The sequence below is a fragment of the Trichoderma harzianum genome (genome assembly GCF_003025095.1).
Source record: "Trichoderma harzianum CBS 226.95 unplaced genomic scaffold M431scaffold_1, whole genome shotgun sequence".
In the NCBI taxonomy this organism is placed as follows: domain Eukaryota; kingdom Fungi; phylum Ascomycota; class Sordariomycetes; order Hypocreales; family Hypocreaceae; genus Trichoderma; species Trichoderma harzianum.
Genome location: NW_020209249.1, coordinates 3,443,432 through 3,458,938, shown reverse-complemented (window position 1 = coordinate 3,458,938; position 15,507 = coordinate 3,443,432). Strand labels below are relative to the sequence as shown.

The 15,507-nt window shown below is 49.7% G+C and overlaps 6 protein-coding genes across 6 annotated transcripts; 4 read left to right on the top strand and 2 right to left on the bottom strand.

Moving 5' to 3' along the window:
• Positions 1-738: 738 nt before the first annotated feature.
• Positions 739-2,102, top strand: M431DRAFT_73716 (hypothetical protein; the record flags this gene model as incomplete). Its single annotated transcript, XM_024922149.1, has 4 exons — positions 739-896; positions 1,050-1,240; positions 1,340-1,553; positions 1,652-2,102. 4 exons carry the CDS (start codon positions 739-741, stop codon positions 2,100-2,102), a joined length of 1,014 nt encoding a protein of 337 aa, XP_024780767.1.
• Positions 2,103-4,990: 2,888 nt separating this feature from the next.
• On the bottom strand, positions 4,991-7,937 carry M431DRAFT_203464 (hypothetical protein). The gene is made up of 4 exons (XM_024913356.1): positions 7,371-7,937; positions 7,213-7,255; positions 6,638-7,132; positions 4,991-6,543 (listed from the first exon to the last, which is right to left on the bottom strand). Exons 1-4 carry the CDS (start codon positions 7,829-7,831, stop codon positions 5,146-5,148), a joined length of 2,397 nt encoding a protein of 798 aa, XP_024780766.1. The 5' UTR covers positions 7,832-7,937; the 3' UTR covers positions 4,991-5,145.
• A 1,654-nt stretch (positions 7,938-9,591) lies between these two features.
• On the top strand, positions 9,592-11,495 carry M431DRAFT_70791 (hypothetical protein; the record flags this gene model as incomplete). The annotated part of the gene is made up of 4 exons (XM_024921822.1): positions 9,592-10,090; positions 10,157-10,255; positions 10,318-10,803; positions 10,861-11,495. 4 exons carry the CDS (start codon positions 9,592-9,594, stop codon positions 11,493-11,495), a joined length of 1,719 nt encoding a protein of 572 aa, XP_024780765.1.
• A 402-nt stretch (positions 11,496-11,897) lies between these two features.
• On the top strand, positions 11,898-12,290 carry M431DRAFT_477479 (hypothetical protein; the record flags this gene model as incomplete). The annotated part of the gene is made up of 1 exon (XM_024915565.1): positions 11,898-12,290. The coding sequence occupies one exon, from the start codon at positions 11,898-11,900 to the stop codon at positions 12,288-12,290; it is 393 nt and encodes a 130-aa protein (XP_024780764.1).
• Positions 12,291-12,520: 230 nt separating this feature from the next.
• Positions 12,521-13,219, bottom strand: M431DRAFT_105181 (hypothetical protein). Its single transcript, XM_024911570.1, has 2 exons — positions 13,115-13,219; positions 12,521-13,015 (listed from the first exon to the last, which is right to left on the bottom strand). The coding sequence occupies exon 2, from the start codon at positions 12,961-12,963 to the stop codon at positions 12,610-12,612; it is 354 nt and encodes a 117-aa protein (XP_024780763.1). The 5' UTR covers positions 12,964-13,015; positions 13,115-13,219; the 3' UTR covers positions 12,521-12,609.
• Positions 13,220-13,496: 277 nt separating this feature from the next.
• M431DRAFT_503238 (hypothetical protein) lies at positions 13,497-15,486 on the top strand. Its single transcript, XM_024918278.1, has 4 exons — positions 13,497-13,716; positions 13,772-13,895; positions 13,977-14,067; positions 14,127-15,486. Exons 1-4 carry the CDS (start codon positions 13,700-13,702, stop codon positions 15,122-15,124), a joined length of 1,230 nt encoding a protein of 409 aa, XP_024780762.1. The 5' UTR covers positions 13,497-13,699; the 3' UTR covers positions 15,125-15,486.
• The last annotated feature ends 21 nt before the right edge of the window (positions 15,487-15,507 follow it).

Genomic DNA, 15,507 nt, shown 5'->3' with positions numbered 1-15,507 from the left:
CCCCCGACTTGCACTTTGCACCACTCCGTCTCTTCTCGCCCTCTCACTTTCTTCTGTAATCTTTTTAAATTACGAGTACACTAACCTCCCACCTCCGCCATCCCTGCCCCGTGTCTCTGGCCCGAGTTCCCTTGTCTGACGCCGCTATAGCAGCTGTCAGGTCAGTGCTTATGTGCTTGTCTGACCCTCCATCCCAAGCTGCTGGGAATACGGATGATTCTGGCTCAGAATCGCCTCGCATTGGCCAGTTGCCAGTGCCCACCGACCGGTGACGGGACCCAGCCTACTGGGCCTGCAAACTTGTGCGTGCTCAAGCTGTGCCTTTTCCCGTGTCTGTCCGCGGCCGCTGTCTGTCTGGTGCTGGTGCTGGGGGGCGTCTGCTTTCTGCTTTTCATTGCCGCACCCTCTCCTCTCTCAGCCCTTTTTGGCTTGCTGCAAATCACTCGGGGCCCTTCCACTTCTGTGCTAGAATAGATCGACCTTGGCTCCCCGAAACGGAGCCCTTTCACTCATTTCTTTTCTCCCTTTGCAACGCCGACCAGACGCTTGACAGACACTATCCAATTGGCCTCGGGGACTCGTTTCTGACATAAACATTATTATTTGACCCTTTCCCCCTCTCTCGTCTCCTAGTTCAAAGAGCTTCTTCTCATTTCTCTCTCTTTCCTCCCCTCAGAACTCCTCTTCCTACATCTACCTTGATATTAAGAACCTGTCGTTATATACACTTTGGCCGCTATGAGCCTTAATAGTGCACAAGGCCCTCCTGGGTCCGGAGGGGGCGACCATCACGGCTCCAGCGAGGACTCTACGTCAGATTATGCCGAAACCGTGGACTTTTCCGAGTTCACATCCATCGACACCGCCCAGATGGTTCACAGATACAAAAACGGGAGGTATGTCAAGGAATCCCTGACCAAAACGCCCGCTATCCCTCGGGTGGCGAAAAAAAAAGGGAACAGGGGAAAAGAAGGGGAAAAGAAGGAAAAGAGAACAAGACCAAAAAAGAGGAGCCCGAGTCAAGTTCGTGAGAGCTGACCAGTCAATAGGCGGTATCAGGGCTGGTTTGACGAGCGCTATGGACTGCCAAACGACGACACGGAGCAGGCTCGCGAGCACCTCAAACACAGAGTCTACTCCGACTATCTCCTCAACGGCGACTACTTTATTTCACCGATCGGCAACAACCCCCAGAAAATCGTCGATCTAGGCACCGGTGCGGGCTTCTGGCCCATCGATGGTTCGTATCATTCCTTCCCCTTTTGTCAGCTGCTGAGAGCTTCGAAAAATGCTCCCCATCCTCGATTTGAACTCAACTAACCCTCCTCCTACAACAAAGTGGCCGAGAGATACCCGAGTGCTCGTGTCATTGGCAGCGACATTTCTGCCATCCAACCCCCTTGGACACCGCCAAATGCAGAGTTCCGCGTGGAAGATCTCGACGACGAGAGCCGTCCGTGGACAAGAATCTACGCCGGTGCAGACCTCATCCACACAAGGTCCGTCATCCAGACGGTCCGCAACCCCGAACTATTTCTGCAGAGAGCTCTAGAGTACGACAATGACCCTATGCGTTTACCCCTTTGTTTCACTCCTCCCTTCTTTCACACTCCTTTTAGAACAAGAACAGTGGCTGACCGAGTCAAAATAGGGCCTTGAAGCCTGGCGGCTGGCTCGAGTGCCATGATCTCTTCATACCCCTTACCTGGGAAGACGGCACTCCCGCAATCGACCATCCCGTCCAACGCCTCTACGACCTCGTAAACGACGGCCCCTTTGCGCGAAAGTACGGCTGGCAGCTCTACTTCCCCCCGACGCTGCCCCAGGTCCTCCGCCAGATGGGCTTCATCAACGTCCAGGAGCAGCACACGCCCATCCCCGTCGGCCGATGGTCGCGCCGGTCGCGAGACCGCGAGATGGGCATGTTTAACCAAGACAACCTCATCGACTGGACTGCGGCCCTTCTCATCCGGCACGACGACCTGGGCATCACCGAAGAAGAGGCGAGACAGCTGTGTCAGGAGACGCTCATGGCCATGGACAACACAAAGATCCATGCTCGCCTCGACTGGGGCATTGTCTGGGCTCAAAAACCGTTATGATCTTGAGAAGGCAACTACGGCTTTATGAACATTTTACGAAAAAGAACAAAGAATAAGACAAAAAAAAAAGGGATGAAAAGGGGGAAACGGTGACGACTGCACTACACTGGCTTATGGGAAAGAGAAACAAAATCACTCTTTGATACGATTCATCTTGCATGGTGATATCTCGCCCAAGGAAAAGAGCCAGCTGGCGGCTTCGCAAACGATACATGACGATGGCATATACTCTGGGTTTCCTTTCCTTTTCCTTTTCATTCTCTCCCTCTCTCTCTCACTCTCCTTTTTGGAGACTGCCTACGTGGGGGCCGTTTGCCAGATACAACCAAGCACCGCTTTTTCCCAAGACTCCTAAGCGCCGAAGAATAAAAAAGATATATAAAAAAGAAACGGTATAGGACCGGCAAAAAGACGGTGGGGATGGACCACATTATTCAACGCTGGCATTTTCCCCCATCTCCATTGATTTACCTACTGCAGAATGCCTCATCACACGCACACACACATACCACGCATACACACCCCCCTGACACCACCCCCTCCCTCCCCCAATCACGCACATCTTCTCTCTATCTACTCAAATTCACGTATCGCATACCAAAGCGTTTTGGAAACATGAACCTTGCATCATGGAGAAAATGAAAAAGGGTTACGGCGCTGGGCTTCAGGACTTTAAAGAGCGGGAAACGAAAGAAACGGGCACATGTTTTGTTTAGGTTTTTTGGTTGTTTTTTGGGAGGAGCATTTTATGGGTGTATATTCGGAGGGGCTACCATCAAAGAGGATAAGGAAATGCCCACTTTATTCTGGGGAATTTTTTTTTTATCGGGAGGGACAGACATGCTCTTTGCATTTCATGAGAAGCGCTATTTTGGCGCTTCAGCTATCACCTTTTTTGCTCTAATCCTTTTTGGAGAGGGGTTTGTGATATCTTGGCTGTTTTCTTTGTATTTTGGATATCCTGACTCTGTGTGAGTGAATTGGTTTATTTACCTCCTTAGGCTTTTCTTCTGTTTTAGTGTGGATGTGGATAGACAGACGTGTCACCAGAGCTATGAACAAGCGGATATCCATTACCACTTCATTTCAACAAAAACACACGATTCCACAACAGCCGAAGATAGTTACGGTGTACGGGAGTTGAGAGATGGTTGTCAAATGTGTGATCTGGCAGAAGTCAATCCGGGTGCTACCCTGTCCGGGGGTATGACACCTCTTTCTTCCCAATCCAACCCTGCTCTTTTTTGTCCTACGAGTTATAATACCCTTATTCCGCCCAACGTTTCCCTCCAAACCCCTGCTTGGTTCTTTATGCTTTTACCCACTCCGTCATTGTCTCCTCTTTTCTGCAATTCGCAAGACAAGCCAATTCTCTCTCTCTTACTACTCCGTACGGAGCCCCTTCCGGGTCCCGCCCCCAATCAATCACCTTTTCTTGACGCTCGCTGTCCCTCCCTCTTTGATCGGATATAAGACGCGCATCTGGCCATCCGCAAATGCACAATCCCACTTCTTTTGTGTGCATTAGCCGCCCATCAGGACGTCCGATCATGGGAAGAAGAGGTCAGCAGTTGCTTGGTTACATGTTGAACTGCCACTAGCCTCGTTCTTTTTTGTCTTTGCTGTTCATGCCTACATGTGACCGATCGCTTTGGCGGAGATTGCAGGGCCCGATTTGTTCTTGACCGTTTTGTACTGTATGTGAGGGTGTATACATAGGTATGACCTTTTTTTTCATCGTTTCGCCTTATCGGCTGAGGCGTGTTTTCTCTGCTACTACCTCTTTATATATGTGTGACGGCAGTGATAGATATTTACCTAGATAAATCGATGCTCTGAACAAACCATGAGAAAAGAAAAATTAAAGAAAATAATAATAAAAGTAATACTATTAGATCATTTTGTTCAAAGGCCAAATATAATTGTATACGAAGCACGGAGTACAATGATGTAAAAGACGACACCATGCTCGAAATGCACCAGAACTGCCATTTACAGCAACCCAAAACACACCGAACCTCCATGCGGAAAGTTACAGGGATCACCACGACAAAATAGTTCGCGTCTCACAGAGAGCACTACCTACAATACTCCGTACTACATGAATTTATAAAGCCTTATTTTACTCTTCATGACGTTTGTTGGGAAGGGAAAAAAAAGAAAGAAATACATAACTCCCCGATAAATCATACTAGTTTCTTACATCCCCTGTTTGTTACCCAAGCGGTGTCCCTCACCATTAAATTATGAAAAAAACAAGGACGTGCGTAACGTACAATTTACTCGTCACCTTATGACCCCGTCACGAAGAAAAGATTATTATGGAGTCAAAGTAGCGGACCGATGCGACGGAACGCAAACGATGAAAAAAAGCTGGGGCGGAAAAGCCACTTGGAAATCCGTCGCTTTTGTTGTCAAGGGGTGTGACATGGCGTAATGTCAATAATGCTACTATACGTCCTACTCTGTAACAGTAGTTCTCAGGAACCAGTTATAATAAATGAGGTGAGATTCTTATTTTCTTCAAAAAGCACGAGCTGCGAAAAAAACTGGCGGAGTTGCCCGATTCTTACAAATGGTCGAGCCTAGGCTTACCAACGTGCGGTTCGGTTCTCCCATGCTTTGCCCAGGGGTTCGTTCCCGAACAGCTCGTGGCTTCGGCGTGGCCAGACAGACAAGCGACGCTGTGATCGACATCGATTGCTTGCGACGGGGGTGGTTAAACGAGGTGTAGTATTACGGAGAAGTGAATAGTTCTATTGGAATCTGACTGCCCTGGAAAAGAGCCTCTGCTGAGTGATGATGACCAAACCGCTGTCTTACCTGTTACCGTGTATGTAGTATCTTCTCCTCCCAATATTAACAATATACACCACAAAATTCAAGTGATATTCCAGAAAGAATAAACAGTGAAAAGAAGAAAATACCGCTCCGCGTCGTGCATTTACGCACACAAATCCGAGAGATGACATCTCTCAATCCCTCGCTCACCCCCTTTTCTCTCTCCTCCGCCATACTAATGCACGTGTGCTTCTCTCCTGCTCTAGTTTCCAAACATGTTTCCTCCCGGTCCTCCTGGCCCTCCTGGCCCTCCTGGCCCGCCGAATCCGCTCATGCCGTTCCCGAAGCCAGCGTGGTTAGGCGTCGTGAAGCCTTGGAACGTGTCGGCATCCTGGTAACCAGCCATGAGGAATGACCAATCCATCTCTCCGTCATCTCCAGACGCCGAACTAGAAGGAGCCATGGCCGGCTGAGGGGGACCAAACCCGCCACTCTGGTCCACCGGCGGAGTCATCATGACGGCGTTGTCTAGCGAGGTCGTCGACATCTCACGGGTACGTGGTCGAGGAAAGGCTACCGGCGGCTGCTCTGGGACGGGCCCCGTAGGATTCTCTGAGCGCGCCCTTCGCTTGGCCTCGGCGCGCTCCTGAAGGATCTTCATAAATCGCGGTGTTGCAACATCCTTTCCTGCAGCCCGCTGGGCATCGGAATGGGCTGTCCAGGCTTTGATGAATTGGTTACCGAAAACTCCGTGCATCGGGCTGTGAAGATTGGATAATAAACCACGAAGGTCATAGTTCGCCTCGATGGCTGCCCATGCTCTCTCTACCAGCGGTCCTGACTGGCGCTTGCGCAGTTCCTGAACAAGGAACATGTATGCAGGAAATGGGAAATAGTGCATCGCGTACCATCTATACGGTCGAAGACTCTCCGAGGACATGACTACATTGTCATGTTCTACCCATGATATGGCTTGCGTAGTCAGGGCATCTCGTTCGATCTCGCTCAGCGGCATGGGCTCGGCGTTGTGTCTCCGAACAAGATAATTGATGATTCGCATCTTGCAGAGCGCTGCCCGCGTCATAGTCATTGTAAAGAAATGGAGAGGAATCTTAGGGTCGCAATGGGTCAAGTACGTGCCCTCCATATGAGCACAGAATCCTTCAAGAGTGTATACCGGAGCATCTTGGCCAGCCAGACGGATTGTCACGGCGTGTGGCTTTCCTGGCTGTGCGGATTTTCCTGATTGCGGTGAGCCAGCGCAAATCTCCGGGTTCATCTTGAAGCTGTCTCGATTACTATTACTCGCCACCGCCATGGAAAGCTCGACGCGTGTTAGTGCGAAAAGCATCTCTGTGGGCCCTGTATGTGGCTTTGGAGGTTCTTTGCCATCAGCGTGGAGATCAGAATCATTGACGTTCAAAGGCTTCTTGCAGTCACAGCCTGAGGTGAGGGCGGTGACTGTTGAGCCCGTCATCTCTCCGACTCGCCGGTCATAGGAAACAAGCGTCCACCACAATCGCCGCCTCTGCTCGACCTCGAAAGGAGAGAGGCCATAGCCGTCGGGGTCTCGGTGAAGGCCCATCCGCTGGGCGATGCGAATGGCGATACCCATCATGCAAAACACCTGCCTCGGGTCTATGTACCACCTAACGGTCATCTATAGTATACGTTAGCGGGGATATGGTATAAGAGTTACTCTCTAGTGGTCCATTGAATAACCAATATGAGAAAAACGAGGAGTAGAGACTCACAAGATATAAGAGGTATGCCTGCAGGGTCAAGGGATCGGGAATCCGCATGAAACTGGCGTTAACCAGAGCCTGCTGAAGTGCTGGGAAATACCGGCCAAGAAGTTCCTGCTTTGACTCGCCAAAAATCTTCTGGATTTCAGCATCTTCAATGGAGTTGATAGAGATTACATAGATGCCAAACATGAGAGCCTCTATATTCTTCGGGGCCTCGTGAGGCCGAGAGGTTGCCTCGATAATCTTGCTCTGAATGCTGGGCACATGTGTAATTTTCAACAGGGGATTAATGTTGTCAATGTATATCTGCCAAAGTTGCAGCACCTGGACGGGAGAAGGGTGGTTGTGAGTGACGGGGGCAAAGGAGCCTCCGATGATAAAAGGGAAGCCATCTTGGTTTTCAAACATCTTATCAAAAGCAGAATGAATGAAAGACCCCTTCTTGAAATTCTCATCCTCATCTTCGGATGAGTCTTTCAACAGCTGCTCACTGGCTCTAAACTGTTTCACAACGGCAGTCAGCATCAAGAGTAAGACAATGAGGATAAGTGTACGTAAATCACGTTGGGCCCGGCTCTTACCTCTTTATGGAGAGAAAACCAAGCTCCAGGAGGCTCTTGAGGACTAATAATAAGCAAATTTCTCGAATCAGCATCAAATTCTCTTTACTTCCTTCCATGTCCTAAGCGACATATATCTTTGTCTGATAGCATGGGAACTTATATGAACAAGTACTTACGCGACAGTAGTAGAAGAGCCAGCAAGTGCTTCTGGAGAGGTCTTTAAACCCTCGAAATCGGTTTCAAGCTCGTCAACATCATCTCCGAGGTTGCCGTCCGCCCTGTAGTCGGGATCGATGGCATCAAATTTGACGCCATTCTGTGCCAGCAGCGTCTCATACTTACGCAACCTCTCAAGCAGGTCTTTTTCCTGCAGCTTTTTGCGCCGCCGCCTCGGAGGTTGCGGAGGAATCACCCGACATTCTGCACCAGCCTTGACGCAGTTGGCACAAGGCTTGTTCCTGTCGCAGCGGACCTTGCGCTGTTGGCACAGGACACAGCTAGTGCCCCGGGTGAGTTTGATCACCGAAGGGTCAACCGGAGGTGAATGTTGGGGAGGCCGGCCTTGGCCTTGAGAGGCGGATGGCGGCGGCGGGGCTGAGCCGGGGCCTGGCAGGCGAGCAGAAGCTTCAGCAGACATTCAACCTAGAGGACGGGCAATTGGCTGCTAAAAAAAATGTCCCGATCTGGAGGGCCGATCCAGTCCAGTGGTATCAAAGGGCGCTGGCCCAACCCAATACTCTTGGCTAGTCAGCGCAGCGGCGAGAGCTGGCACGGACTGATTGGCGGACGCTGACACAACCCTGCATGCAGCTGAGCTGAATACAGTAGATCTGTTTGCTCAGGGCGCTTTTTACGCTGGAGATGCAGCGCCTGTACCTGTAGGCTGTAGGGCTGAGGCTCGGCTGGGGCCGTCGGTTGCGAAAGAGTCGTCTCGGACCCGGGCCCAGACTTTGTTGGAGACGGTTCGTCTGGCGATATTTGAGGGGAGCGAGGAGAGAGAAAGCGGGGGCTCATTTGCGGTTTTAGGCAGCCAGGCCAATGGGAGGCAGATTAGCAAGCCGGTGGGGATTCCTGTGGCATGGAGCCGCTTTTTACCTTGTTGGCCAAGATTTGATGGTTTGAATGCGGAAACATGGCGTGTTTTTGCTTTGTTGGTGACGAATATCATGACGTTGGTCGACCAGGAACAATCTTTGGAGGAGATGGAATAGAATAGCCTCAGGCACCAGGTAGCAAATGGGTTATGAAGCCTTATCGGGTGAAATTCTCTATCGATTAGATTGGAAGGCTTACCTTATACTGTACATGCAAATGTATCTGCTCTTGTACTTGGCCCTGCTGGAATGCAGCTACAATCAAGGAATTACATGCGAATATTCACATGATATCGAAGCCGATTGCTTCAGGGTCATAAGAACAGTGTTGTTGATGTCATTAATTCGATGTAAATACCTTGACAGGCAGCCTTATACGAATAGTGGCGATACTCGGTAAATCAAGTGTATAAGTCAGCCTATCTAAAGATCCATTTACATCTCCAATGACACGCAATACCTCGGGTACCTTAGCAGATGCTGACTACCCGGCATCTAGTGCTATAAACTTCAATAAGTAGGCATCGTACTGCTCTGTACAACTGCTATAATGCCATAATGGCTTCTTGATACTGTGTGTCTTGACGATGCTCTCTTACCCTCACACATTGTAAGCTTAATTGACGAGTACGTGTAAGCCGAGCTAAAACAAGTCTTGCTCAGCCCATCTATCGTCTTAATGTACAAACTTACCCTCCCATGCCACTCAGCACTGCTTGTACTCCGTATCAGAGTCGTAATGCCAACACGCGTATGAGCGACTACAAGTATCATCAGCCCCATTTCATCTTTGCTTCAACATTCATTTCAACGGCGTAAAAAGTCGAAACATACCCGAAAATGGCCAGCAAGACCAACAGACAACGGTATAGGATTCAGCTCGGGCTTCGGTTCGGGACCGAGAGCAAACGCCACAGCCCAACATGTACTAGCGCCCAGTTCCGTGCCCGAGTGCATGTAAGTCAAAGGGAGGCTCTTCAAACTCACGGAACCGAAGAATGCAATGACGGGCACGATATGCATTCTTTTCTTTTTTCTGTCTTGTCGGGCATGCCAAATATGATGTGACCGAAGGCAGACGGTGCCGGGTACGCGTAGCCACATACGCGGAAGAATGTAGTTTATTTTCTTCTATAAACTTCAAGGCTGGCTTTTAGATGTCTTCTTTACCAGCTTTCAAGCATAAACAACCATAGATATTGATTCAACAGAGTCTATCTTGAATTCTTTCGTCTATTTATGTGCACCATCTAATAGTTCATCAAATCTCTTCACAATGTCTCTCCCCGACGAAAAAAAAGGGATGGAGACGGCACCGTCTCCCATCCAGCTGTCCACAACCTCTCTATCATCATCACATAATTGGCGAAACATCGATGCTGCAAGCGACGACACGAACAGCCCGCTCAAGAAAGAGACAGATTCACCGCCGGCCGAAGACAATGCTGAGGCCGCGAATCCCCAGGGCGCGGCCCCTGACAGCGCCGAGGCAAGCTACAAACCAGGATCTCTCAAGTTCTGGCTCATCATCATCAGTGCTTTTGTGTCCATGTTCCTCGTTGCTCTAGATCGAACCATCATCTCTACTGCAATTCCTACAATCACCGACGACTTTCACTCCCTCTCAGATATCGGCTGGTATGGATCATCGTATATGCTTACAACGGCCGCCTTTCAACTGATTTGGGGGCGCATCTACCGCTTCTATGATCTGCGTTGGACATTCTTATGCTGCATCGTCATCTTTGAGGCTGGCTCTGCCATTTGTGGTGCTGCTCCAAGCTCCTCTGTTTTTATTGCTGGTAAGTTTCCAGTGAAACGCAGGGAAAATATGCATGTCCGAGACAAACACCTAACAAATCATACAGGACGTGCTATCGCAGGAGTGGGTTCTGCAGGCATTACGACCGGATCCTTACTCACGACTATTGACATGATTCCATTGGCGAAGCGTCCCATGTTTCAAGGTACCACAAGAATCCCAAAAGTCTCAGATATCGAACTTGTCTCCTAACCTTCTACAAACTAGCCGCGTTCGGTCTTGTGTTTGGTGTATCCAGTATTACTGGCCCCCTTATGGGTGGCGCCTTTACAGAAAACGTTTCATGGAGATGGTGCTTCTACATCAATCTACCCGTCGGCGCCGTTGCCTTCGTCTTCCTGTTCTTCTTTCTGAGACTTCCCAAGAAGACTCACCCTCCCGCCACCATCAAGCAACAGATCCTTCGTCTCGACCCTCTCGGCACGTTCTTCTTCATTCCATCTACTGTATGCCTCTTGCTTGCCTTGCAATGGGGAGGATCAAAATACGATTGGAGCAACTGGAGAATCATCTTCCTCTTCATTATGTTTGGACTGACTGCCGTGGCATTTGCCATTGTCCAAATCAAGATGCCCGAAACCGCATCACTGCCTCCCAAGGTCATCATTCAGAGGACCATGCTCTCTACCACATTTTACATGCTCTTTGTTGCAGGCGCCATGATGCTCTTGGTTTACTTCATTCCCCTGTGGTGTAAGTTCAGTCCAGCCCCCTCTGTGATCGGGGCATTGACACTGACATGTTATTTAGTCCAAACTACGCATGGCATCAGCCCCGTGAGATCTGGCATTTATACGCTTCCCCTTGTGCTGAGTCTCGTCGTCTCCGTCACCATATCTGGATTTATGACCCAGAAAATTGGATACTATTTGCCGGCTTTAATAATTGGTCCCTGCGTAATGGCCGTCGGCGAAGGCCTTCTATACACTTTGAAGCCAAGCTCCGGGTCTTCTGAGTGGATTGGATACCAGTTTCTCGCTGGATTTGGATTGGGCTTTGGGTTCCAGACCGCAAATCTTGCTGTCCAGGCTACGATCCCAAAGAAAGAGATTCCTACCGGAGTTTCCATCCTCTTCTTTGCCCAGCAACTTGGAGGTGCCATTTTCATTTCCGTCGGCCAAACAATTTTGAACACCTTGCTCGTTTCCAAATTGGAGAATGTGCCCGGACTGGATCCTAAGAAAATTATCACAACTGGTGTGACTGAGTTACGCAATGTCGTTCCTCCGCAGTTTGTTTCGACTGTGATTGATGCGTACAATTACGCGTGCACACACATCTTTATTGCTGCATTGGCGTTGACCTGTGCTCAGCTAGTTTGTGCCTGTTGCGTGGAATGGGGAAGCGTCAAGAAGCCGAAGAACCAGCAAGAGAAACCACAGTGAATAAAACATTCATGGATTCAACATTCACCTGAACTATTGGCGTTGCGGCGGGATAGATAACTGGAAAACGGACTATATGCTAGATTAACTGGCTCTTTGGAATTTGGGAAACTTACTCTCCTCTCTGTGCATGTAGAATTTAATCACTTAGTACAAAATAAAATAATGGTAATCGGCTAACATCATGTTTAATTTTTTCTTTTCCCGCTGTTGACCCAGTTCACTGGATCAACACTTGTTCACATATCGTTATGAATCCAACCACGACGATGTTACTAGCACTCGACCTTTACTATATAACCGCTCCAACATGTGCTTTGCTGGAGCTCAACTCAATCCCACCATACAAACCAAATCATCAAGAACTACCAAAGCTTCGCTCTCTCACTCTTTATCTTCAAAATGTGTAAAGTCACCAGAACCAAATACTCTTGCCGACATACCGCCACCGAGTATCAGTTCCAATGCTCTGACACGAGCGGAAGATGCGAAAAGGAAATCACAAACAGAAACTCCAAAGACCAGTGCCAAAAGTGCAACCCAGATAATCGCCAAAAGAAAATCGTGGACATCTACGCCAAATACACCGAGGAACTGAAGAAGTTGGCGGAGCTGGCAAAGGCTGAGGACTGTAAGACGATGACGACGCAACTGGAGGACATCATCAAAAGTCTTCCAGAGCAGAGGATCAAGGCTCTGGTAGAGATGCAGGAGAAGACTGAGATTGAAATGGCCGCGAAGAAGCGAATCGAGGCAGAGTTGGCTCAAGAGTCGAGGGGGAGATGGCAGTCTTGAGGTTTATCTTGGCCGATTTTCGGAATAGGCGTATTGGGGGGTTGTATGGATGCTTGCGACATTATTTGATAGTCTAAGAGTGGGGTTATTTTCGGTCTTGTATTGATTGAAATACTTGAATTGAATGTGCATCAATCCTGTAAAAAGCCATTTTGAGTAGTACATATCTGGAGTAGAGGTGAGCCTCTTTTTCATCTATAGAGAGAGCTGTTATTGATCTCCGTATTCATCACACATTCACGGAACAGTATTTTGCCGAAATTTCGCATATTTGAACTTTTTTCCCTTTCTTTTTATTATTCATTTGGTGGTATCATCGTCATCTGTTTGCTCTCGTCTTGTCCTCCGTGGCATGGAATCCTAGCCACTCTCCCAACATCCCTCCGGGTTTCGGTACGGGACACTCTCTCGTCATTCGCTCCGCTGCACGCTCAATCTCATCGTCTGTCGTCTGGTTGAACTGCACAAGTCCGTCCTTGGCGTCGACGTCCCTCCTCTTCCATCTCTTCCGTCTGCCGTTCTCGTCGACGATAATCTCTCCATCAGCGTACTTTGTCCGCGGGACCGGGCATGGTAATAAGTGCGGTAGGGCCACAACAAAGAAGCTGGCAAGGACCGTCGTAGCGAAGAGTGACGAGGTCATTCGGGACCTTGGGTGCAGATGCGGCGGCATGGTGGGCAATCCCTCGGCTGTCAGCGGGATTGATTGACTGTGGTGTTTGAGGCTGTAGATCAGATTTGACACCAGCTGTTAGCTATGCCGTTCCAACACCAAGTGACAGGTAGAGTATAGAGGCATGTGTATGTAAGCATTGAAGACTCACAAGGTAATTGTCGCATGTTCCCTCAAACCACGATGCGCATCCAATTGGAGGTTGGCAGTCCCAACTGCAGCTGGATCTCGACAAGCTCAGCAGAAAAAAGGCGCCTGGTATGATCGACGCAGACATTCGATTAAGTGTGCCCTCATTGGCTGCGCTGTTAGTGGGAGGTGGGAGCTTCTCGGAGCGCGGCACAATGTAATTCCACCGGTCCCAGAATCCCGGGCTGCTGCAGGTCCTTGCTGGAGCGCTAAAAGACAGCCGCTGGAGCTGCGGCGATAGCGATCAATCAGTGCTAGAGATGAAGCGGGTTAGCGGCATGCCACTCTAATACTTCCGCCCGAAACGCAGCCGCATCTTGAACGCGATAGACTAAAGTGGTGATCCATTTTGAATCTTCGACTTCAATCTTTCAGCTGCGCTTCGCGTGACTCTGCCGTTTCCCACGCCAAACGGCCATTCTGTGTTGCAATAACCTCTTTACCGCGACATGTTATAGCCAGTTGTTATTTCTATCCGATTATCGCATCAGTTTGACCGGCGCAACTCTCGTGTGGCGTCAGTCACTCTCTCTCGCTGCCGCCCATCATGAGCGATCTCGACAAGTCCGTTACCGGCCCTGGCCTAAAATATCGGTTGCCCTGCTAATATACCTTGTAGAGCGATCGCGCAGCTGCGCTCATGCCGCCCCATTCCGGAAGACCAAGTGCGGGAGCTCTGTCACCGTGCCCGAGAGCTTCTTATCGAGGAGGGCAACGTCGTCACCGTGACGGCGCCAGTAACAGTACGTCTGTCTGTCTCTCGGAGACTGAGATTGCAATGAGGAGGATTGGTACTAACCAATGCGACTTTACTACGGTAACAGATATGTGGTGATATCCACGGCCAGTTCCACGACCTAATGGAGCTTTTCCGCGTCGGCGGCGATGTTCCCGACACCAACTATCTCTTCATGGGTACGGCCCTCCATGCTAATCCTGATCAATCGCCATCATCTCCTCTTAACGTTCTTTAGGTGACTTTGTCGACCGTGGCTTCTACTCTCTCGAATCATTCCTCCTCCTCCTCTGCCTCAAAGTTCGATACCCAGACCGCATGACACTGATTCGGGGCAATCACGAGTCACGGCAGATTACGACAGTGTATGGTTTTTACGATGAATGTCTTCGCAAGTACGGCAGCGCAAACGTTTGGCGCTATTGCTGCGACGTATTCGATTACCTTGCCCTCGGTGCTATCGTTTTGGGCGCCTCCAGCACTCTCTCCCCCGGCTCGCCAGAAGACGATGATACCGAGATTGAAGTATGCGATCAGGCTGGCTCTATAATCAGCCGGTTTCCCCGACAGCCCGCCAACCAATCTTCCCAGGAGAAACTCGACAACTCCAATAAAGCCACAGTGGACAAAACGGGCCCTCCCGGCACAGGAGCGTCTGGATCCAGCAGCGGCAGCGTGGGAAACCCTACGGGGGCCATCCTCTGCGTGCATGGTGGATTGAGTCCTCTTGTTGACACAGTAGATAAGATTCGACTCATTGATCGGAAACAAGAGGTACCTCACGAAGGAGCCATGTGCGATCTTTTGTGGTCTGATCCGGACGAAATCGACGGTTGGGGTCTCTCCCCCCGAGGAGCAGGTTTCCTGTTCGGGGCCGATATTGTCAAAGTCTTTAACCACCGAAACGATCTTAGCCTCATTGCGCGTGCGCATCAGCTTGTCATGGAAGGGTTCAAGGAAATGTTTGACGCTTCCATTGTCACCGTCTGGTCGGCCCCTAATTACTGCTACCGATGTGGCAATGTCGCCGCCGTCCTGGAACTCACCGAGGACGAATCAGGGACCGGCATCTTCCAGAGGACGAATGGAGACGTTGGTCGTAGTTCTGGTGGCATAGTTGAGCCGAGAGGTGGTCCCAAGAATGGGCCTGCTCGGCGGTATCGTGTGTTCCAAGCTGCGCCACAGGACTCTAGGGGGATGCCTGCCAAGAAGCCAGTTGCGGATTACTTCTTGTAAGGGAGGTATATTGGCTTGGTTTGCTTCATTTGTCTGCCTTTCCAGCACTTAGAGGGGTTTCTTCTCCTTTGCTCACATTTGCCGTTTTGTTTCTTGGTTATCGATCAATCCAGGAGCGGCAAAGGATAAACTTGTATTTTTTGAGGGGCGAACATATCGGCGTACGGAGGATCATAAATGCAAATACAATCACAAGGATAGTGCTCTTTTCAACAGACGTTCGCTCATACGTCATCGTCGCTTGTCATATTTCTTTAGGCTTGTCGCACTTGTATATAACGCATACAGCATCGAAATGCTTTGATCATCTGTATGTCTGTGACTACGGTTTATGTTTGCAAATACGAAGCTTTGCACACCCGCCTGTTTGATGTGTAGTAACA

Bases quoted from the DNA above. Each gene is read 5' to 3' on its own strand.
- M431DRAFT_503238 (XM_024918278.1), top strand. The intron at 13,896-13,976 runs GTACGTCTGTCT...CTACGGTAACAG, and splicing joins CCGTGACGGCGCCAGTAACA to ATATGTGGTGATATCCACGG. The intron at 14,068-14,126 runs GTACGGCCCTCC...AACGTTCTTTAG, and splicing joins CACCAACTATCTCTTCATGG to GTGACTTTGTCGACCGTGGC.
- M431DRAFT_105181 (XM_024911570.1), bottom strand. From the start codon at position 12,963: ATGCCGCCGCATCTGCACCCAAGGTCCCGAATGACCTCGTCACTCTTC.
- M431DRAFT_203464 (XM_024913356.1), bottom strand. From the start codon at position 7,831: ATGTCTGCTGAAGCTTCTGCTCGCCTGCCAGGCCCCGGCTCAGCCCCG. The intron at 7,256-7,370 runs GTAAGTACTTGT...GCTTATTATTAG, and splicing joins GGCTCTTCTACTACTGTCGC to TCCTCAAGAGCCTCCTGGAG. The intron at 7,133-7,212 runs GTAAGAGCCGGG...GTTGTGAAACAG, and splicing joins GGTTTTCTCTCCATAAAGAG to TTTAGAGCCAGTGAGCAGCT.